Below are 18,546 nucleotides of genomic sequence, written 5' to 3'. Positions count from 1 at the left end.
CCCTTATTCCATACCAAAAAAAAAAAAATCATTCTAATATTAGTATAATGGCCCATATGGATTCCTAATGTGTCTGTGATTGCCTCCTCAAAAGTGTTGAGTGACATTATCGTAATGGGATTTTCACTTTTCTGTGGCATTACTGAAATATTTATGCAAAGGTAACTGGACTTAGACTTTAATGACTCCTCTTCTTTCTTTTCTTTTTTAAATGTCTGTCTCAAATCTATAGGATGCATGTTTTATTTTTCATAATTTTGTTGAACAATGTTAGTGTCTATATATATATATATTATTTTTTAGACATGATCTGACTCAAAATCAGACCCATACCTAGAAAGGGGTTAAAAAGCCACTTTCAATGAGAGTGGATGAGGAACAAAGGCTGTGCCAGTCTGCCCGGGTCCCTCATGCTGCCCAGCCAACAATAAGGAGGGGATGAAGGGGGACGCGCACTCACAGCATAATGCCAACCAGCCTGATCTGCACAACCTCGCGGTCTGCTTTTCACCTACACGTTTGGGACAAAGTCTCAAGTGATGCTGTAATGACAGCGAAATAACGCGGAGGAGACTCCCGGCCCCGGAGAAAGACTGAAATTTCACCGCGGCTGGGATCTACCACCTCGTTAGTTTCCGAGCGCTACACGACAAGTGAAAATGACCAGTCTGGGTGGGGTGCACGGCTGCAAACGTGAACTGTGAAAAAAAACCCCAATAATATTGGTTATTGGTTTACCTTGGTAGGAAGTGCTCCGTCTTCTTTACTGTATGGTAGATTCATGTGGGTGGCTTTGCAGCTGGAAGCTTCCTTGGAAACAGCAAGGATAAATGTAATCCAGTGGCAGCAGAGCTCCACTCAAAGGAAGGTCTGCCTTTGTGGAGGATGCATGCACGCATCGCCGGCGTTTCCCCAACGTCCAGGCTGTCGACCGAAGCTCTTGGGGCGGAGCGGGTCACGGCTGCTCCTCAGCCCTTTTGTCGGGAGAGCATTTCTCGTCGGGCGGCCTCAGCTACTGCTGGTTGATGTCATTGATACTCCCTGTCTTCTTCCTTAATGTCCTCCTCCTTCCCTCCCCCTCCCCGCTCTATCTCTATCTCTTCCTCTCCCACTCTCTCTCTCTATCAGGCATACACCGGAGCTCTCCCCCTCCCCCCTACACATGACGTGATGCAGGCAAGATCTCCAATAGCAACCGTATCCCCCATCACCCCTATTACCCCCATTACCACTCCACATCCACCCCACCTCCTCCAAGCTCTCGCTGGACCGCTGACTGGTGCAAAAGAGGTGGCTGGTGCTGAGGTAGGGCGGTGTTGTGTATTGGTGACTGATTCTTCCCCCCCCCCCCACTGTATTCCCCAAGGGCTAAAAAGAAGATAAGCACCTTGAAACCCTGTAGATCCCTATAATATAGTGTCTAATTATAGCTGTTGGCATGAATACAGAGTCAGAGTCACATATCAACTACCACAGAGCAGAACTCCCACACTAAATTATAGCCGGACTCTCTAAAATAGTAGGCTACTGTCAAACACAACTCATGGTGGGATATTATGGAAATAATGCCACGTGGGGTAAATAATGCAATAATATCTGAGGACAATAGAGGCCAGGACTTAATATAACTTTACTGTTTATCGTCAGGGAGATGCACTTAGTGACCAGTTTATTAAGTACACTTAGTTAAAAACAAATGCAGTCTAGCTCTGCAATAAATTCATTACGTTTATAATGTTCAGTTTATGTTGAAGCAGTTGATTTAACTACATAGTTATTTTGGGCGTTATTTTGCAGTAGATCTGTTGAAATATGCTCTATTATACAAAAGGTGTTTATATATTTTGTCCCCTCCATTTATATTAATTAGGGTGGACTAATTTACATAAATAAATCAATAATCTTTCTTCGAGGTAAAGTGAAGGTGCTGTCCCAAATGTACTTTTATCTTGGTTGTCTCCTGCTGCATAATGTGGGCCAAACATTTTGTCTGGATTTGTTTGCATCATATTGGCAAAAGATCAAAGTAGCAATGAATATATATGGATATATTGCTTTGTCATCAGTAAACCCTTACTAAAATTATAGCAATGGATGTTGACCGCAACAACAAAAACATCATGATACATGTCTGCCAAATTCTCCAACAAAGGACAACTGTACTGTAATTTCCAGTAAAATAAGTCCCACCATTACCATACAGTAATGGACAACAATGAGAATGTGTCCATATATGTGTGGCCTTTTAACCGTTTATGTACAATATGTCATTATAAGATCTTACTCTGGTAATGTTGTTCACATCTAGCAATACTTTGCTTACAAACATCAATAAAAATAATTTTTAAAAAAAGAAGTAAAAATGGTAACAAAGCCCCATTCTTTTGATCTTAAACGACGCCAAAAGACTAAAACTGGTCTTTGTTTTTTATATTTGATCCTATTTAGGTCACACAACATGACAAAAAAAAAAAAAAAAGGAAAAAAACCGCCACGAGGGCAGATTCTGAGGTGTTGGAGTATGGTGTTGGAGGCTGGCATGACACCTCAGGACTACATGAAGGAGGCTTTATTCTAACCTTTTCGCTGACCCCCAAGCAATACTTTGCAAAAAGGCTCTGCGTCAGCAACTCTGCCTCTGACATTTTTTTTTCATCTTACACTACAAATACACAGTCATCCCTGAATACTTTGGTAAAAGTTATTATCAGAATCTCATTCTAAGAGACAGAAAAAATAAACCTACCACCACCATTTCTGAGATAGTTTTTGAGCATTTCAAATGGTCTTATGGGGACAAAGGCTTCCACTCTGACTGATTTTCTATGTTGCTAGTGACATCTAGTGGGAGGTTCCTGCTATGTGATGTTGCATATGCTTGAGCTTGAGTGTGAGAACAAAAGGTTTATGAATCGTTGTTTAGTTGTATTTAGTTGTATGTCAGTATTTCTGTGGCAAGTCTCTTTTATTGGCCGAATTGACTTAATGAAAGTATAGATTATTCTGGAAGAAAAGTATGAATTGGGGGGGTTGTACTTCATAATATATCCACTTCTTTGTCTATATGTAATAGCCTATAGCAGACAAGTTCTCTTTTATTTATTCCAACATTAACAGTTGTTGCTTCCTTTGATCTCTTTATATAAAGGAGGCCTACTTCCTCTGCTATTGTGTTATCTAAATACCATAATTTAATCACCCTTCTTCAGAGCGGTCAGATGTCAAGTTAGTCACATGAGACCTCTTGGATTACGTACAGGAAGTTGAACCACCATTTACCAGCTGGAGTTTCTCAGTTAACTCTGCCTACATGACACCTGTTCCCACTCACATTAACATAACAAATTAGCGGATAGTCAAGACTTTTGGTTGAGCTTCCAGCAATGCGGATCTAATATTGTGTCTGTTTCCTGTCAGAATAAAGCAGTCTCTGTTGTCTGTGTGCTGTCTCTGCCAGTCACCATGCGACCTGCCTGACTGTATAGCATTACAGTATTCCCATTTTCAGAGTTGAAGCTAGGGCAAAAGATCCCTAAAATTAGCAGGGTAAGTGCCCTGTGTCTACCACTGCCCTGCAGCAGTGACGTTAATTGCACTCTATTTATACTTTGTGACTGCAGGACTCCGAAAGATCAAGTTTCTGTTATGCTTTATTTCAGTGTCCTCGAGTTTATGAGTAGTGGAAAGCCTGTGTTTGGTATAAAGAGCTGAAATGAATAGCCACGGATTATTCTTTAATAACGTGCACTCAAAAATAAATTGTGCTCCACTATCTAAATAAGATAACTTTATGGGCCGGGCTGTCATGATGAGATGGTAGGGCTTTTTATGTCCCATTACTGCAACTATTTCAATCCGTCTAAATATGTGTAATGATGCTCTTAATGCAAATGCTGCAATTGTAAGTAAACAGCTCTCAAACTGAAGAACTACAGTGAGATATCAGAGCACAGAAAGAGAGATTAATATTCAATTCTCGAGCTTAGTTTCCAAATTAACAACGAAAATTTTGCACATTTAGAAAAGAGACATAAAAACTGAGATTATTCACACACGCACAAGCACACACATTCTGTTGCGATACTGAATTTTATTCACGTATCTCCAACACACTTTTGTTCTCGAGTTATCATCAGTTAAACGAATCAGTTGAGAAAGAGAAAGGCAGCGACAGTTCAGAGCCTGAATGTAAGGCGTCTGTGGATTCATAGAGCCTCTCGGTGTGCATTCAACTTGGTGGTGCTTAGCACAGACAGACAAATTAAACATTCATGATAACGCAAGATAAACAAAAGAGAGACTAGTAAATATAAGACTAAGATGCAGGAACGGCCTGAGAGCCATCTGTTCCATACCTGCGAACTGCATCTGAATTTAAAGGGAAAATTCACTCCAAAACAGAACTGACACATGATCGTGGACATAAATTTGCGACTTATTCATGGACACTGGTGTCACATTGCCAGACCTATCTCTACCGCATTGTGCCGGCACTGGAGAACAGTCTCGCTGCACCCATATATCATTCTAGTAAAGGGGGGGAAAAAAACCTGTTTTGGCTTGTTTTTATTTCTTTAAACCACTCACAATCGTCTGTGGAGGCGTTAAGCCCAGAATGCAGCGATGGCACCCTTGCAAAATAGTGTAAGAGGGAACTTGCTTTGGTGGAATATTTGCACATGGGGAGGCGGAGCCCTGCATTAAAATGACTAAATCCCTGCAAAACGCCAAAAAGAACCAAGCCTTATTGCGTGACCGAAATCTTTGCCAGAGGTTGGTTTTTTTCCTTCCGCGATAGGGATTTTGAAAACAGTTACACACAGATGGTGGAAAAGGAGGAGAATGTCACCTGAAAAAGTCGGCCGTGGCAGGCTTATACCCACTACAACGTCTACATCCAGTGAGTCAGACTACGTGGACACAAACAACAGGACCAAAGCTCATGTTGTTTTCCCCACCAAACATTCGAGGCTGCTTCTTTGACCTCAAACTGAATATCTTCGTTGTTGATGTCATTTCCCAGGGGATAGGGATGTAGGCACACTTTGGGTTTCAGTTTGAAATTCTTCATTCAGATGTCGGCAGAAATTCAGGCAGACAATCCTAGTTCTTAAATTCAAAAGATGCCACTTTGAGGTCGATGAAGCAGCCCCAGTCCTTTTGAGTATTTATCACGTTAAGATAAGCAGAGTACAACTGACGAATAACGTCGTGGAAAATCCATTTATGCAGTGAATTCTTTGCTAGAAAACTTTGCCTGTGATTGCAATAATATTAACTGCATAGGTTATAAATGTTTTGTATGGAGACTGGAGAGTGTTAGCCAAACAATGGTACCTGCCTGTTTTACTTAGCCAAAGAGATACTGCTCATCCTCAGTCTCATGAAAGTCTTTCAAGTAATGGCTCAGCAGGCTCTGCATATTAAGCAACTTGATTCACTGATCTTCTGGAAGTGGGAGTTTCATGTCCCTGCTTTATGTTATTTCTCCTGCTTACAATTAGGCAGGTAAGTTAACGGCTTTTTTGCTTTGCCACCAGTTTATCGTCTGCAACATAACATTTGGCACAGTGATTTCAACACCTTCCATCAAAGAAACATAACAGATGGTATACGTGAACAAGTGGAAACCAGGCAAAAAAAAAAAAAAAAAAAACTTCCAACAAGTGGCTGAGTTTGTTCAAATGTTTCCTTTCTAAATGACTTTGCAAAACAACAACAACTACCACAACTGAGCTACCGTATTCACACGTCTTTTTCATGCATGTTATCCGCTACTTTGATCAGATGCTTTGTAGCAAAAGTACGAAAACCCATCTCTCGTACAGTTCAGCCACCAGCAAACCCACACAAGCACCATCATACTGTAACTCTGCTTTTTAGACAGAGTTTTAAAGCCGCATTAAAGCCCACGTGAAGTTAAAGTTTCACCCAGCATTAACTGGCAATAGAAACCAACAATCACTTGAAAAGTCCATGTGACTTAAGGTTAAGAATGAAGCGATGAATGGACAGATCTCGGGCGGAGATTGGAGCCCGGAGGCTGGATGCTTATTGCTATGGTTTGGTCTGACACAGGGTTGGCGAAGTGAGTGGAGCGAAGGTTGAAAGGAGACAAAGATGAGGAGAATGGCAAAGAGAGAAAGTCTGTAGCGGGTCAGTGAAGAGCGAGGAGAACAGGAAGAGCAGTGCATGGGGTGCCTCTTCAGGGAACAGCAGTGGAAGTCAGTGGAGCTCAATGAAAGCCTCCATCTCCTCAGAGATGAGTCCCCTGTAGGGCAGTCTGTGCTTTTCGATCGCACGTGCTGCCAGGCACTGAAGGGTGACGTAGTTCAGCGGGTAGAGGGCCGGGTGCCCGCTGCTGTGCTCATCCAACAGCTCGTAGGCCGTCTTCCTCTGTGCGTTTGTGGCGTCAAAGTGAGCCCCGGCCTTCATAAGCAGTGCCATAATCTCCGAACAGCCATTGTTAGCAGCGATGTGCAGTGGCGTGTTGTTCTCACTGTCACGCGAGTCGACGTCTGCGCCGCACTCTAGGAGCAGCGCCGCCACCGCCTGGGAGGGGAAGCGGCCGACCGGGTAGCGGCCGACAGATGTGGTTTCCTTGTCTACAGCCATGTGGAGAGGAGTGAAGCCGCTCCGACCTCGGGGGTTCAGCTTCAGCAGGCGGTACACCGTGTGCTTCTTCTGGTGCTCCTGCTCTGGGCTGCATTCAAGCTTCTCCAGTAGAAAGATGAGGTGGAGGATGATGGAGAGGGCCTTGGTGAACTGAGGAGCTTCTGGAGGATTATCCCTCTGCGCCACAGCTCTCTCCACCTCCCTCACGCTTTTTCCCAGCACGGTCATCAGATCATGGAAGTTGATGCGTGTTGACAGGGTACCTTTGGCCCGGTCTTGAAGAACAAAAGAGAAGAGCTCTGCAAAGGACAGGAAGCTGGAGGCTGTCATGGGACTGAGAGGGTCCAAGTTGCTTTGCTGCATGTCCAGTGCGTATTTCCACAGACTGATGCAGCGTTCAAAGTTGCCCGAGTCGGCGTACACAGCTCCCCTGTAGCGGATGTAATAAGAGGTGTCTGGGTGGGACGGCCCCAGGATGCGCTCACGGACCAACAAGGCCTGCATCCTCATTTCATCAGGGTCTGTGATCAAAGCTTCGAGTTCCTCCGCGGTGCTCACCTCCTGTGCACAGCCGTAGGCGGGAATTGGGGGACCGGGTGGAGGCTTGGCCAGGGATCCAGCTTTGTCCCCCGGCTGCCTCAGCTCCATGGCTCTCCTCCAGTACCTCATCGCCCCCAACAGATCACGCTTTTTGTCCACAAAAGTAGCCCCAAGGAGTTCAAGCGCGTCGATGCGTTCCTCCCTGGAGGTGCGGGGCTGGTGGGCGAGATACTCCACGATGTTGGTGTGACCGGTCACACTTGCAGCCAGGAGAGGGGTCATCCCATATCCGTCTCTCTCCATGCAGGCGCTGCACTTCAGCAGCATCTTCATGATGTCCAGACTACCTGACTCGGCACAGTCGTGGAGGGCGGTGTTTCCTTTCACACTTTTGCGATTAACATCAGCGCCACGGTCCAGGAGGAACTTGGCTATCTCCTTGTGGCCCTTGTAGCAGGAGATCATGAGGCAGGTGTGACCGTGGCGGTTGGCGACCTCCATGTCGGCTCTGTGCTCCACCAGGTAGCGGACGATCTCCAGGTGGCCGTCAAAGCAGGCGGCTCGGAGCGGCGTTGAGTTAGTAAGTGTCGCGTTGTTCACCGAGGCGCCGTGTTTCAGCAGCGTTTTCACCACGGGGAGGTGACCGGCTGCCGAAGCCGCCCACAGCGGCGGAGCCCCCTCGATGGTCTCGCCGTCAAAGTTGACCGACCCCCCGAGTTCAACATTTGCTTTACAATGTTCTAGGAGGTAATCCACAACCTCCAAGTGTCCGTATCGAGAGGCTATCAACAGAGAGGTGCCTCCCTGGGTCTTCTCCTCGGCTAAAGCCTCCAGCTCCTCGGGAGTTTTGTTGCTCAGCAACTTCTGGATAAGTTTCAGCTTACCATCTCTGGCCGCGTTGAAAACCGCCGTGGTTACATCCATTTTACAGGCTCTGAGCTGCCGCGCTGTGCACCAACCCCATAACCACTCGTTTATGGAAAAACTGTCGAGTCTGATTTTAAATAGCGGGGGACATGAATCTTAGTTTGGACTCGGTTTCTAGCGCACATCTTTCTGCCATTTTGAGGGTGCTGTCAAGATGGCGTTTGTGTTGTTTGACAGGTCTATGTTTACGATTGCAGTAAGGCATTGTGGGTAATGTAGTTCTGATGGAATCTCCAGTGACAAGAATAGGCGGCCCTTTATTGACGATAAACTTCTTTTCCCGTGATGCGTGTGATTTAAAAGGCCTACCAGCTGATAGGTTCGTTTGTTATGGTTGGTCAGACCAACAAAGCGCACTGTCTCCGACAGACAGTGCCAGCTGATGCCCGGCTCACAAACCAAATACACCCTCAAGAAACAGTGTTAAATGGTAAATTGAGTCAAAACACCGTGGATACGTGAAAAGTGGGCTTTACAAATCAAGTACATCTACAAATAATATCACTGACATATCGTAGTGTAGTTTTTCATTTGCAGCTATATTCATCCCCTACAATGTACCGTTTGTTTTTACGTTTTCTTTAATATATATTTAAATTGCTTGTATTTCTGTTGCTTTTTGTGTGTTCCATGACAAACAATTAGACAATCTAAATCATAAACATGTATATAAAGAAAGGGGAAGTCCAATATATATCCTTATCAGTGGCTATTCTTTCAACCCTACAATAATGCAGGCCTCCTTAAAAATGAATGCACATGTATGTATTTGTACATCATATTTCATTGACTATATTTAGAGTTGTGTAATCCAAAACAGGCCTCTGAACATATTCTTTTTGACAGAGACAGACAGATAGATAGACAGACAAATAGATAGATAGATAGATAGATAGATAGATAGATAGATAGATAGATAGATAGATAGATAGATAGATAGATAGATAGATAGATAGATAGATAGATAGATAGATAGATAGATGCTAATTAGTAATTAGCTGCCCTTGGTGGTACTGTACAATTCTTGCTACCAGTATCACCCACATAATAATATCTTTAGAGTCCTGCTATATAAATATACAGGAAAACAGTAGCTATGTGGAATTAAGCTGGAAACTCTACATGACTGATCTGATCCGCCCTGAGGAGATCACATTACTCTGTCCTCCGGCACAAGGATTGACTTGAATACTGACATCCATAAAGCTGTACATGACCTTCTGTACTGCTCCACAATATGAAAAGTCATGATATCAGCTTCATATCTACTTTTATATGCATAAATTCAGTGTGGCATGGAGAATAGCTGTTGATGAGAGTCTAACAGTGAAGGATTAGAATATCTTATAAATTCAGAATCACAAAGATTCAAATTCTTCCTATATGAAGTAAAATGTGGAGTGGAAATAAAACACCTTTGGAAAAATTTACATTTTGTGTAATGCTCTCTTCATACACAAATAAAAACTGCTGAAACATTGCATATAAAATATCACATTAAGGTCAAAGGATTGAATGACAAAGCACAACTGTTGCTAAAGGCCTTAAAAATGTATTTCCAATCTATAATAATGATTATCATGACTAAATATGCAACAAACTTCAAGTTTAGAAACAAAAAAACATTCTTTGGTAATATTTATTAAGGGTTTACACTGAAATCTGAGCCCCTTTTTTTTCATCAGGACTGGGTAGACTTGTCACATTTAACTGGGAGTGCTGCAGATGTTCTGCTTAGTTCCACCTTTTAATAATTTATCTACTAAGTTTTATCACATCAAATAAATAATTCCTTAATTTTTCTTCACCAGTCACATCTGGGAAAATCAGGCTCATAAATGAACGTGTCCCACTATAGGTCCTATTTATAAAGACTGATGTCAGTACTTTATTAATAGAATTGGTCATATATCACCCTTGGGCATTAGTCTGCGACAGTTCTCAAGAATGTTTACATTTTTTAATGAAATCTAATTTCTCTTTCCTTCTCAGGGTCATAGGAGCACTTGTCCTAATGTACACCAGGCAAGAAACATTCAGAGAAGGTCACCATATAATTTAAAAATGCACAAATAAAATGGTTTTGATGTTTCAATTTAAATTATATCTTAGGGGTCACTGGCATGTCATTATGTTATTTCACCAGCAGAGGAGGCATAAATTCCACATTTGGATGACGTTCCATATTAGTGGGACCATACCTATCTGCCGGTAGTGGTGTGTACTATAGTGTGTGCTCTGCATTTTCTTGTGACCAACTCCAAAAGCACAAATACATTTACATATATCAACCCAAATATTAAACACACAAATGAAGATGTAATCTCACTGTACAGATACATTATTTCTAGATCAGGACTGTGCATGCCAGCGTTTGAGCCCTGATTCTACCTCCTGCCATCCTTAATAACTACTTGAAACTCACCCTCTGGTGAGCCTGAAACATGCTCTTAAAATTGAATAGGGAGTTTGAATGCACAGAGACAATATTGCATGCAGAGAAACAGGATTAAAAGCCAAACAAATGACGCCCACCCTGCACCTGTCTCAGAGGAGCCAACCTCAGAGTTGTTTGCAAAAATTGAAAGCTTCCAGCACATTTTCTTGATCCTGAGGAATTACAAGAGGACAAAACCACAAGGCTGCACAGTTAAAACAAAACAACAACAACAACAACAAAAAAAACCACCAGGATGAGTTTAAGGTTTTTATTCATGAGTTCAAAAGCATACAGTACAGCACTCATATTAACATCACATTCAACACAAAATAGAATTTAATTATTTCAAGTACGCATTGTTGATCTTCACAGTAACATGCAAAGACTCACATGTAATATTACAGCGTTATTAGAAAGATACAGCCCCAACTTAAAATGAGACCATTACTGCAAAACAGCTAGTATGATACTGAGCAACATCACAATACTCATCAGAGAGGGTAACACGTTTTGTAACTCAATAATCAAATACACAAACAAGGACCACAGCTCCACTGTTCACATTATTACTTTACTGGGATGTAACTTGTGATGGATTGCCTTTGTTTGAACTGGTGATGGTAACTTGAGAAAGTGGGAATTCTACAGAGGCCTTGATTTCTCTATCCACTGCTGTGGGCTGGATAACACAGTGTTCAAGATACAACTCCCTTGTCATCAGTATTCTTTCTCCTGTCCAGTATTCGTCAGACGTGTGAACTGGGTATAGCCAGAGAAGAAGGGGCCCTAAAAATGTGGAGCTGCTTGCTTTCAGTGAAGTCTTGACAGGGGCTCCCTAGAGGTTTGTGAGCAGCTCACTGAGCAGCACCTCCCTTTCTCCGAGGAGCACATCTCTCTTCAGACTGGTTCCTTTGTTCACTACCTTTATCTTCATGGCCAGACTCTTTACCTGAGCCTGGGGCAGTGAATCAAAAAAAAAGTCCTCGTTGAATACTGGATTCTTGCTATTCTTGATGATGGTGCTCCTTTGTTTCTGCTGCTTGCCAGGGTTCAGGTAGAGTGCTATGCAGCAGTTGATGCTCTTTAGGTCCGTCTGCCTGTCATAAAGAGCCTCAGCTGTGAGCACACGCACCCTCAGGCGAGCTGCCTCGGGGTCATAGTGGGTGCTCAGCCTCAGTGTCCCCCGCTTGTGGAGGTTGATGGTGTGCTCGCGATGCAAGAGGTCCGACGCTGCGCCCCCCAAGCCACTGCTTTTACATCCACGGAAGGCGGGAGAGGGAGGGCAGCGCATGCGGCGGCGCTGCATGTTGGGGCTGTTATCTGCTGAGCTGCATTCATCGGTGGAGAGAGAGCTGTGGCGTGCCAGGGAACGCTTGGCACGAGATACCTTGAGGGAGAAAGAAAAAAGCAACTGGTAAACACAGAAAGAAACCTCATATTGAATCAAAGGGAAACCCTTATGTAACACATACTGATAATTTTGTATCGTAATCTATAAAAACATGTAGGATCTAAGTGCTCACCTTTGCTTGTGTCTCCTGGGTAATGGAGCGAAGAAGAGAGGCAGATCTGGACAGGAGGGGGGAGTTAAAGGGGGATGACTCGGCTGAGGAGCAGGTGTCACTCTCTCCACCACTGAAATAGCGGTAAGGGTTGGGGTCAGACGGGGCCAGCAGAGCCCCCCCTTGGGAGCGCCTCTGGGAGTTTGGGGATGTGAGAGGGCTGGTGGGGTTGCTGTGAAACAGGCTCTCCTTGCGTCGGGTATGAGGTGACTCCACCAGGGTGGAAAAGCCATAGGAGGTCTGAGCCTTGGGGACATATGGCAGAGACATTGCAGTCTGTGACTGGGGGTCAGCATTGGTGTTGACGTCAACACGGACTTTGTTCCCAGATCCAGCACCTGGCTCATCAGCACTCTCTATTTGGATGATGTGACGGTTGGCTGACTTCTGCAGATTGCGGGCAAAGAGGCGGGGGCTGCAGGGATTTTTGCTGCTCCGAGCTCTCGGACTCTGACTGCAGATGGCATGGTCAGAGGAGGAGGGTCTCAGGGTGGAGCAGTGCTGAGGTTCTGGGGTTAGAGACTCCTCTGGAGGGCAGCAGATAAGTTTGGGTGGGATGAAGAAATCAGGGATCTTGTCTGGAGTGAGGACATTGGCATAAACAGAGACAGGAATGGCCTCTGTTGTGTGGGGGCTCTGGGATTGTGTCCCACTGCTCTCCACAGAGCTGCGGAGCTTCTCCAGTATCCACATACCCACTCAGAGCCTCAGCACACAGTTTCTCTAAGAACAGAAAAGTGATGTAAGAAGAGACACCACACAGAAGGAAAAGAAACAGAAAAAAAAGAAAAAGAATTACATCTTATTGTTGAAAATTGAAGGGTATTTACTATATAATATTAGTTATAATTTACACCTAAACATTTAAACAAGAAGTACACATTTCTTTCACAATTCAGACGTTAAAAGATCATCTAAGCTTTCCAAATACCTCTTTAATTAAATAAGAAATTACAGCGCAAAAGAGATCAAATAACCTCATCAATTTCATCTAAACAATTTACACGAGCTCTTTTAGTATCCTGCGTTTTCACCTTGTCAAACTACGACTATTTTTAAATTAAAATGTTAAAAGTATTTTTTTATTTTTTTATTCAATGAAATATTCCAAATAAATGCGCAAAGGCAAGTCTAAATAACTTTTCCCCAAACAAAAGCCATATTAAGTGCCGCTGCATTGCACATCTGTAATCGAATATACCCACTTGTTGGATGTAAAACTCTTTTTCCTTCGAGAAAATTGATCGCCGGCGTGCGCTCGATCTGCAGCGTCTCCAAGCACTCCGTGCGTAAAAGGTGTTTTCCTGTTAGCTGAAGTCCAAGTGTGACCCACAACGCTCGCCAGCGGGAAAAGGCTGCTAGATCAGGCACTCACGCTTTATATGATGGGGTATCTGACTTCTGAGCCAATGAGGAGGTTGTGAAACCTTCCCATGATATTTACCATAAAACTATTCCCTGCGCAGGCACGAGGAGGATAGGTGGAGTGGTGGTGGTGGAGGGGGCGGGGGGCTCATTTAGAAGCTGTTGTTTCATCACCCACAAAGTCTTGCAAATTATGTGGGAGTCCTATCGCACTGCCTCATTGATTTTTAGAGAGAACGTCACTACATTGCCTTTGGCATTCACGTGAGAGCGCTCTTATGTATTGTCATTTCGTACACCATCTATTACCAGGATTTAATACATGCAAACAGACAGACGGGTTAATTGGACTTCATGGTGCTAAACTGATGAGAAAGTGGAGAAACAATATGTTCTTCTCTTACTAACCATCTGAACTCATTTACCAAAGTAAGAAGCTTTTGTTTTTATTAATGGAGGAGTTGACAAAATGATACCATGATAAAGAAACTGCCAGAGAATTTTAATCACATGCAGTAGTGAGTTAAAGTGAGGTGAATTATGTGTCTGTTTACAAAAACAGTCCAACTTGCAGTAACTGGAATGAAGAAAAGACCTCACATTCAGTCAGCTCTAAAGCTGAACACCTGTTCTTAGTTTTTGGATATTTTTTTAAAACCCATAAATCCATGTCCATAAATCTTCCCATGCTGCTGACTTTGATATGCTGCAAGAATATGTCCTACATCGAGTCCTCAGATCAACAGACTCTGTGCTGCTTCTTGCATCCAAAACTCTGACAAAAGTGTGTCAAAGTGAGATAAAGCTGCCTTCTGAATATTGGATGCAAACAATGGCACAGGTTCCGTGCTGATCTGAAGACATCAAATTAGGTTTTTAAACCCCCACTGAAAACACACAAAAGATGTGCTTTGATCTATAGCATGATATCAAGAGCTGAAACAACAGGTTGCCGAGTTGACCAAAAGAAAAGCATAACTCTTTAGAGTGGATTAAATCCTTAAGTCATTTTCCAAATAAATGTCCAAGAAGTTCCTGTTATAGCTTCTTAACTGTGAGGCTCATAGTAAAACACACAACTGTGTTACATAATGCTTATTTCAGTCCTTCAAATGAAAAAAAGGGGAGCTTAAAGTAAATTGTTACCAATTACTGTACGATGATTTGTCTTAATCACTTTGAGCTTTTTATCTTTTATGAATAGAGCCAAGTTGTGACCTATTTGAATTTTCAAAACAACATAAGGCATGTCAAATATGCCAAATATGCCTGGATGGTATCTGATCCTATAATTGCTAAATTACATAATAGGCACTCTGAAAAACTGAACATGTTTGTAACACTTTTCTAAAAATATTCTTTACTTTCATCTGTATCCAAAGCTCTCTCGAATAGATAGAATAGATAGTATAATTTGGTGTAAAGACAATAAAACCTGAGAAAAGTACATTAAGTATTGTCTTTGTTTTAAATCTGAGCCAATTTCTGATTGGAAAAAGCCCAAAAATGTATTCAACCCACAGTGCCTTTTGCCAGGTGTTAAACATGGAGGTGGATCTGTCATGGTATAAGCTGCCATCTCGTGGGAGTCGTTTGGACCAGTCAATGTTCTTCAGAGTATTTAAAAATGGCCTTCTTCAGAGGACCAATCTTGTCCCTTCATGATATAAATATTCCAAGTTTACCATCTCCCAGACTTTGCTGAACGTTACTATTGTCTCAATGATTTGTTTGTATTATTGTGCCCAATATGGTCACTAAACTCTGAAAATATACATGTTAAAAGTCAGCTTCGAAAAAGCAGACACACTCATTATGAAAATGTTGTTTATTTTCCTTTAAAGGTTTTCTTCTATATTTCTAAGAAATGCATGTTTATCTCTCCTTGCAATTAGGGTCTGATCTGCTTGCCTGGATCCACAATGTATGCAGGCAATCTTTCTGCCCTTGACAGCCTATTTAGCAGAGACTTCATGCAATACATTTGCTCTTAAAAAAGTGACCTGTGCATTTAAATTATTATTCCATTTCATTTCCTTCTATTTGCTTTTGCCTGAAAAGATGTTTCTTTTATTTTAAAATTTCGATTTAATCAACGTAGTTTAACTTCAGAGTAGCTCTGTTTTTCTCACACTTTCAATGTACCTGACAGCCTAATCATTTGATCCAAGGGAACTGTAGTTAAAGTTAAAGATGAAAAAAAGTTGCCTTCCTTGGTCAAAACATTTCCTGCTTGTCATTTGGTTATTAGTTTAACAAAACTATCTGCGAGACTAACATTTTCCAAAGAACTGCTGCCACAAAACTTTGAAGACATAGACTTCTTCCATGACAAAGTATAATTACTACCTCACAAATGTATGCCTCCACCACCCAGTCAAGCTGCAGTTCACATCCATACATGTCCAGAATCATATACGATATATAGAGAGGACTTTGAAAGAATTGATAAACAAGGAAAATAGATGTTGCTGCAAAGAAGCTACAGATTCTAAGACGTACAGTAGAAGCTTCACACACATCTTCAAACTGACAGCAAAGAAGATCCACCAGCGTTTTGGTGGACACCCAAGATCAGTGTCACCAGTTCAGTATCTGACCAAATGTGAAATATGTTCACAATCTCCCCTTCTGTTCCTCAGTTATGGCGTTGAGTAATGGCCAAAAAAGGGATTTTGTGGAACATTATGATGTAACAGTGAAGCTGACCTTTGACCTTTTGGATATAAGATATCGTCACTTCACCATGCCATCCTATTAGACATTTGTGCAAAATTTGATCATAATTACTGTACGAAGTCTTGAGATATGACCACAAACTTGTTTTTTGAGGTCAAAGTGACCTTTGATTCCCAACATCAGATCCATTCATTCTTGAGTCCAAGTGAATGCTTGTGATAAGTTTGAAGAAAGTACCTCAAAGTGTTCATGAGATATCACATTCATGAGAATGGGATAGACGGATTGCAAACCAAAAACATGACACATCCGGTGCGGAGGCTTAACAAAGACATTACTCTCTCATCATATAAAGTAAGCAGAATGACCAGTGAGAGGTACACTGTACTTGTGCTTTAGGACAGAGGTCTTCAACAGGGGGTCCGCGACACCTAGGGGGTCCGCAGAGGTACTGCAGAGGGTCCGTGAAAGTTTTGGTTGAATAGACAATCCTCCCCCCCCCCCCCCACACACACACACAAATTTATATGTCTTTAAATACACATTAACATGAATCCAACATATTGTAGCGGATGGATAAATGGAAGCAGAAGATGTTATCTTTCAGTAAGACACACAGCAGCGCTCTCAAGCTGGACACCGGTTCACTCATAGAGCGAGACTAGCCTGGACCTGTCCCTCCAAGCCTCCTGCACTCCTCCAGTTTAATATAAACACAATTTTATACAATATATATAGTAGGGGGTCCCTGCTCCATCTCTCTATTAGTTTGGGGGTCCTTGGCCTAAAAAATGTTGAAGACCCCTGCTTTAGGATATCATTAAAGAGGATTTTTTTTGGGGGGGGGGGGCATTTTTGCCATATTTCGACAGCAGAAATTATAGAATCACACGAGAAACAAGGGGAGACATGACATGCAACAAATGTCCCCAACAAGAACAAAATACATTACAGCTATGTCCATTAACCATTTATCTTGACACACTGCAAGACAATTCATCAATACCCAAGAACCCAAACAAATATCAGTTTACACATGCACAATCAATACCAGTGTGTTAACCTGGAAGACAATTACAAAAGACTCTCAGCTATGACTGCTGCCATTAGTGGCTCTACAAAAACTAAATAAAGGTTCAAAACAATTATGCAAATGAGATCCATTCATCCTATTTCCTGTGAAAGTAGATTGTAGTCAATTATAGATTAGTGATAAACCATTAGATTTGTACATTCATCCACTGGTCCAGCAATCCATTTAGACATGAAGCCAGCTTACTGATTTTATACAGAAATACCTTTTTTGCCCCTAAACTGAGTGCAAAAATGTATTGTAAAAACAAAACCCTAAACAGCTATAGCCTGCAGCCCAGTGAGGCTGTCATACTTATTAATAAAAATATAATAACGAGTGAGAATGAAGAGACTTATAATGTTAGATCGATACAAGTATGTGATCAATACGAAAATACAATCTTGAGGAACATGACAGGGAAAGTCTGTATGGTTTCTAAATTGGAAGGTTTCCTCTGATTATGAAAAAAACATAAGAACCATAACATAAAATAAAAAAAAATCCAACATTAGTAACATTAATAACACAGTAGGTTCACTGCCTAATCTGATTTAGGTAAACATGCTTAACCCAGATCTGACTACGCTACATCCATTGGAGAGGACTTGACATGCACTGCACTGCTGTGTAAAAGGAATAAAATGCATTCTACCTGACTGCAGCATAGATACTGTAGTTAAAAATAAAACAGATTAAAACAAAATAAAAAAACACACTTTGTTTCTTGATAATTGAATAGAGCTGTTCAGTTAAACAGTATATGCCAGTCTACTATTTTGAACTGTAAAAATACAGAAGGTTTATTATATGCATACTACACTTGTGTAGCCAGTGCCCACTCAAATTATGGACACTGCATATTCTTTTTTATGGAGTTTTCATTTAAATAAATAAACAAATGAGAATTAAGTAGAGGTAAACACAAGTGTTGGAAATTACTTTATCATTTAGTCATAGTATATTTATAATTTGCACATTACATCGTGAGATAGAAGAAATACCACACAGCAGGAATCTTAATCTTAATCTTGTGTAAAATTACAAAAATACGATTCAAAAACATCTCTCGAACGCAACATAATCACAATAAACCCACAACTTGTACTGTATGTGTATGCAGACACACATCGAAGCACGCAGGGTAGTGTGACTCTAGATTTAATTGGACCAATGCTGGTGTGCTTCAGAGTATAATGAGGCCTTCCACACTTGTATCTGACAACAACCTACAGGATCGAACACACCATTTCTTGGTCGAATTACGTCTCTGGAGTAGGCTATCTTCGGCAGTGGTAACTATCTATATTGACACACTTAAACACGCATGTCACTTCAGGTGATCC

At 41.9% G+C, this 18,546-nt stretch overlaps 3 protein-coding genes across 3 annotated transcripts in view; all 3 read right to left on the bottom strand.

The window, feature by feature from the left end:
- Positions 1-1,067, bottom strand: part of LOC138625292 (receptor-type tyrosine-protein phosphatase S-like) — a 69,190-nt gene extending 68,123 nt beyond the window's left edge. Inside the window, exon 1 of the mRNA XM_069706114.1 lies at positions 739-1,067. The gene's annotated coding sequence lies outside the window, so the exon portion shown is untranslated. The remainder of the gene's footprint in view (positions 1-738) is intronic.
- A 3,003-nt stretch (positions 1,068-4,070) lies between these two features.
- Positions 4,071-8,243, bottom strand: fem1a (fem-1 homolog a). Its single transcript, XM_069706093.1, has one exon. It carries the CDS (start codon positions 8,077-8,079, stop codon positions 6,226-6,228), a length of 1,854 nt encoding a protein of 617 aa, XP_069562194.1. The 5' UTR covers positions 8,080-8,243; the 3' UTR covers positions 4,071-6,225.
- Positions 8,244-10,776: 2,533 nt separating this feature from the next.
- LOC138625384 (C2 calcium-dependent domain-containing protein 4C-like) lies at positions 10,777-13,538 on the bottom strand. The gene is made up of 3 exons (XM_069706270.1): positions 13,290-13,538; positions 12,046-12,807; positions 10,777-11,909 (listed from the first exon to the last, which is right to left on the bottom strand). The coding sequence occupies exons 2-3, from the start codon at positions 12,775-12,777 to the stop codon at positions 11,358-11,360; spliced, it is 1,284 nt and encodes a 427-aa protein (XP_069562371.1). The 5' UTR covers positions 12,778-12,807; positions 13,290-13,538; the 3' UTR covers positions 10,777-11,357.
- Positions 13,539-18,546: the final 5,008 nt, after the last annotated feature.

The sequence above is a fragment of the Brachyistius frenatus genome, unplaced genomic scaffold (assembly GCF_029030835.1).
Source record: "Brachyistius frenatus isolate BFR_SWC_R1_liver_20210118 unplaced genomic scaffold, ASM2903083v1 Contig_61, whole genome shotgun sequence".
NCBI lineage: Eukaryota > Metazoa > Chordata > Actinopteri > Embiotocidae > Brachyistius > Brachyistius frenatus.
The sequence above is the reverse complement of the archived record's forward strand: the minus strand, read 5'-3'. Positions and strand labels throughout refer to the sequence as shown.

Bases quoted from the DNA above. Each gene is read 5' to 3' on its own strand.
- fem1a (XM_069706093.1), bottom strand. From the start codon at position 8,079: ATGGATGTAACCACGGCGGTTTTCAACGCGGCCAGAGATGGTAAGCTG.
- LOC138625384 (XM_069706270.1), bottom strand. From the start codon at position 12,777: ATGTGGATACTGGAGAAGCTCCGCAGCTCTGTGGAGAGCAGTGGGACA. The intron at 11,910-12,045 runs GTGAGCACTTAG...TTCTCCCTCAAG, and splicing joins CCCAGGAGACACAAGCAAAG to GTATCTCGTGCCAAGCGTTC.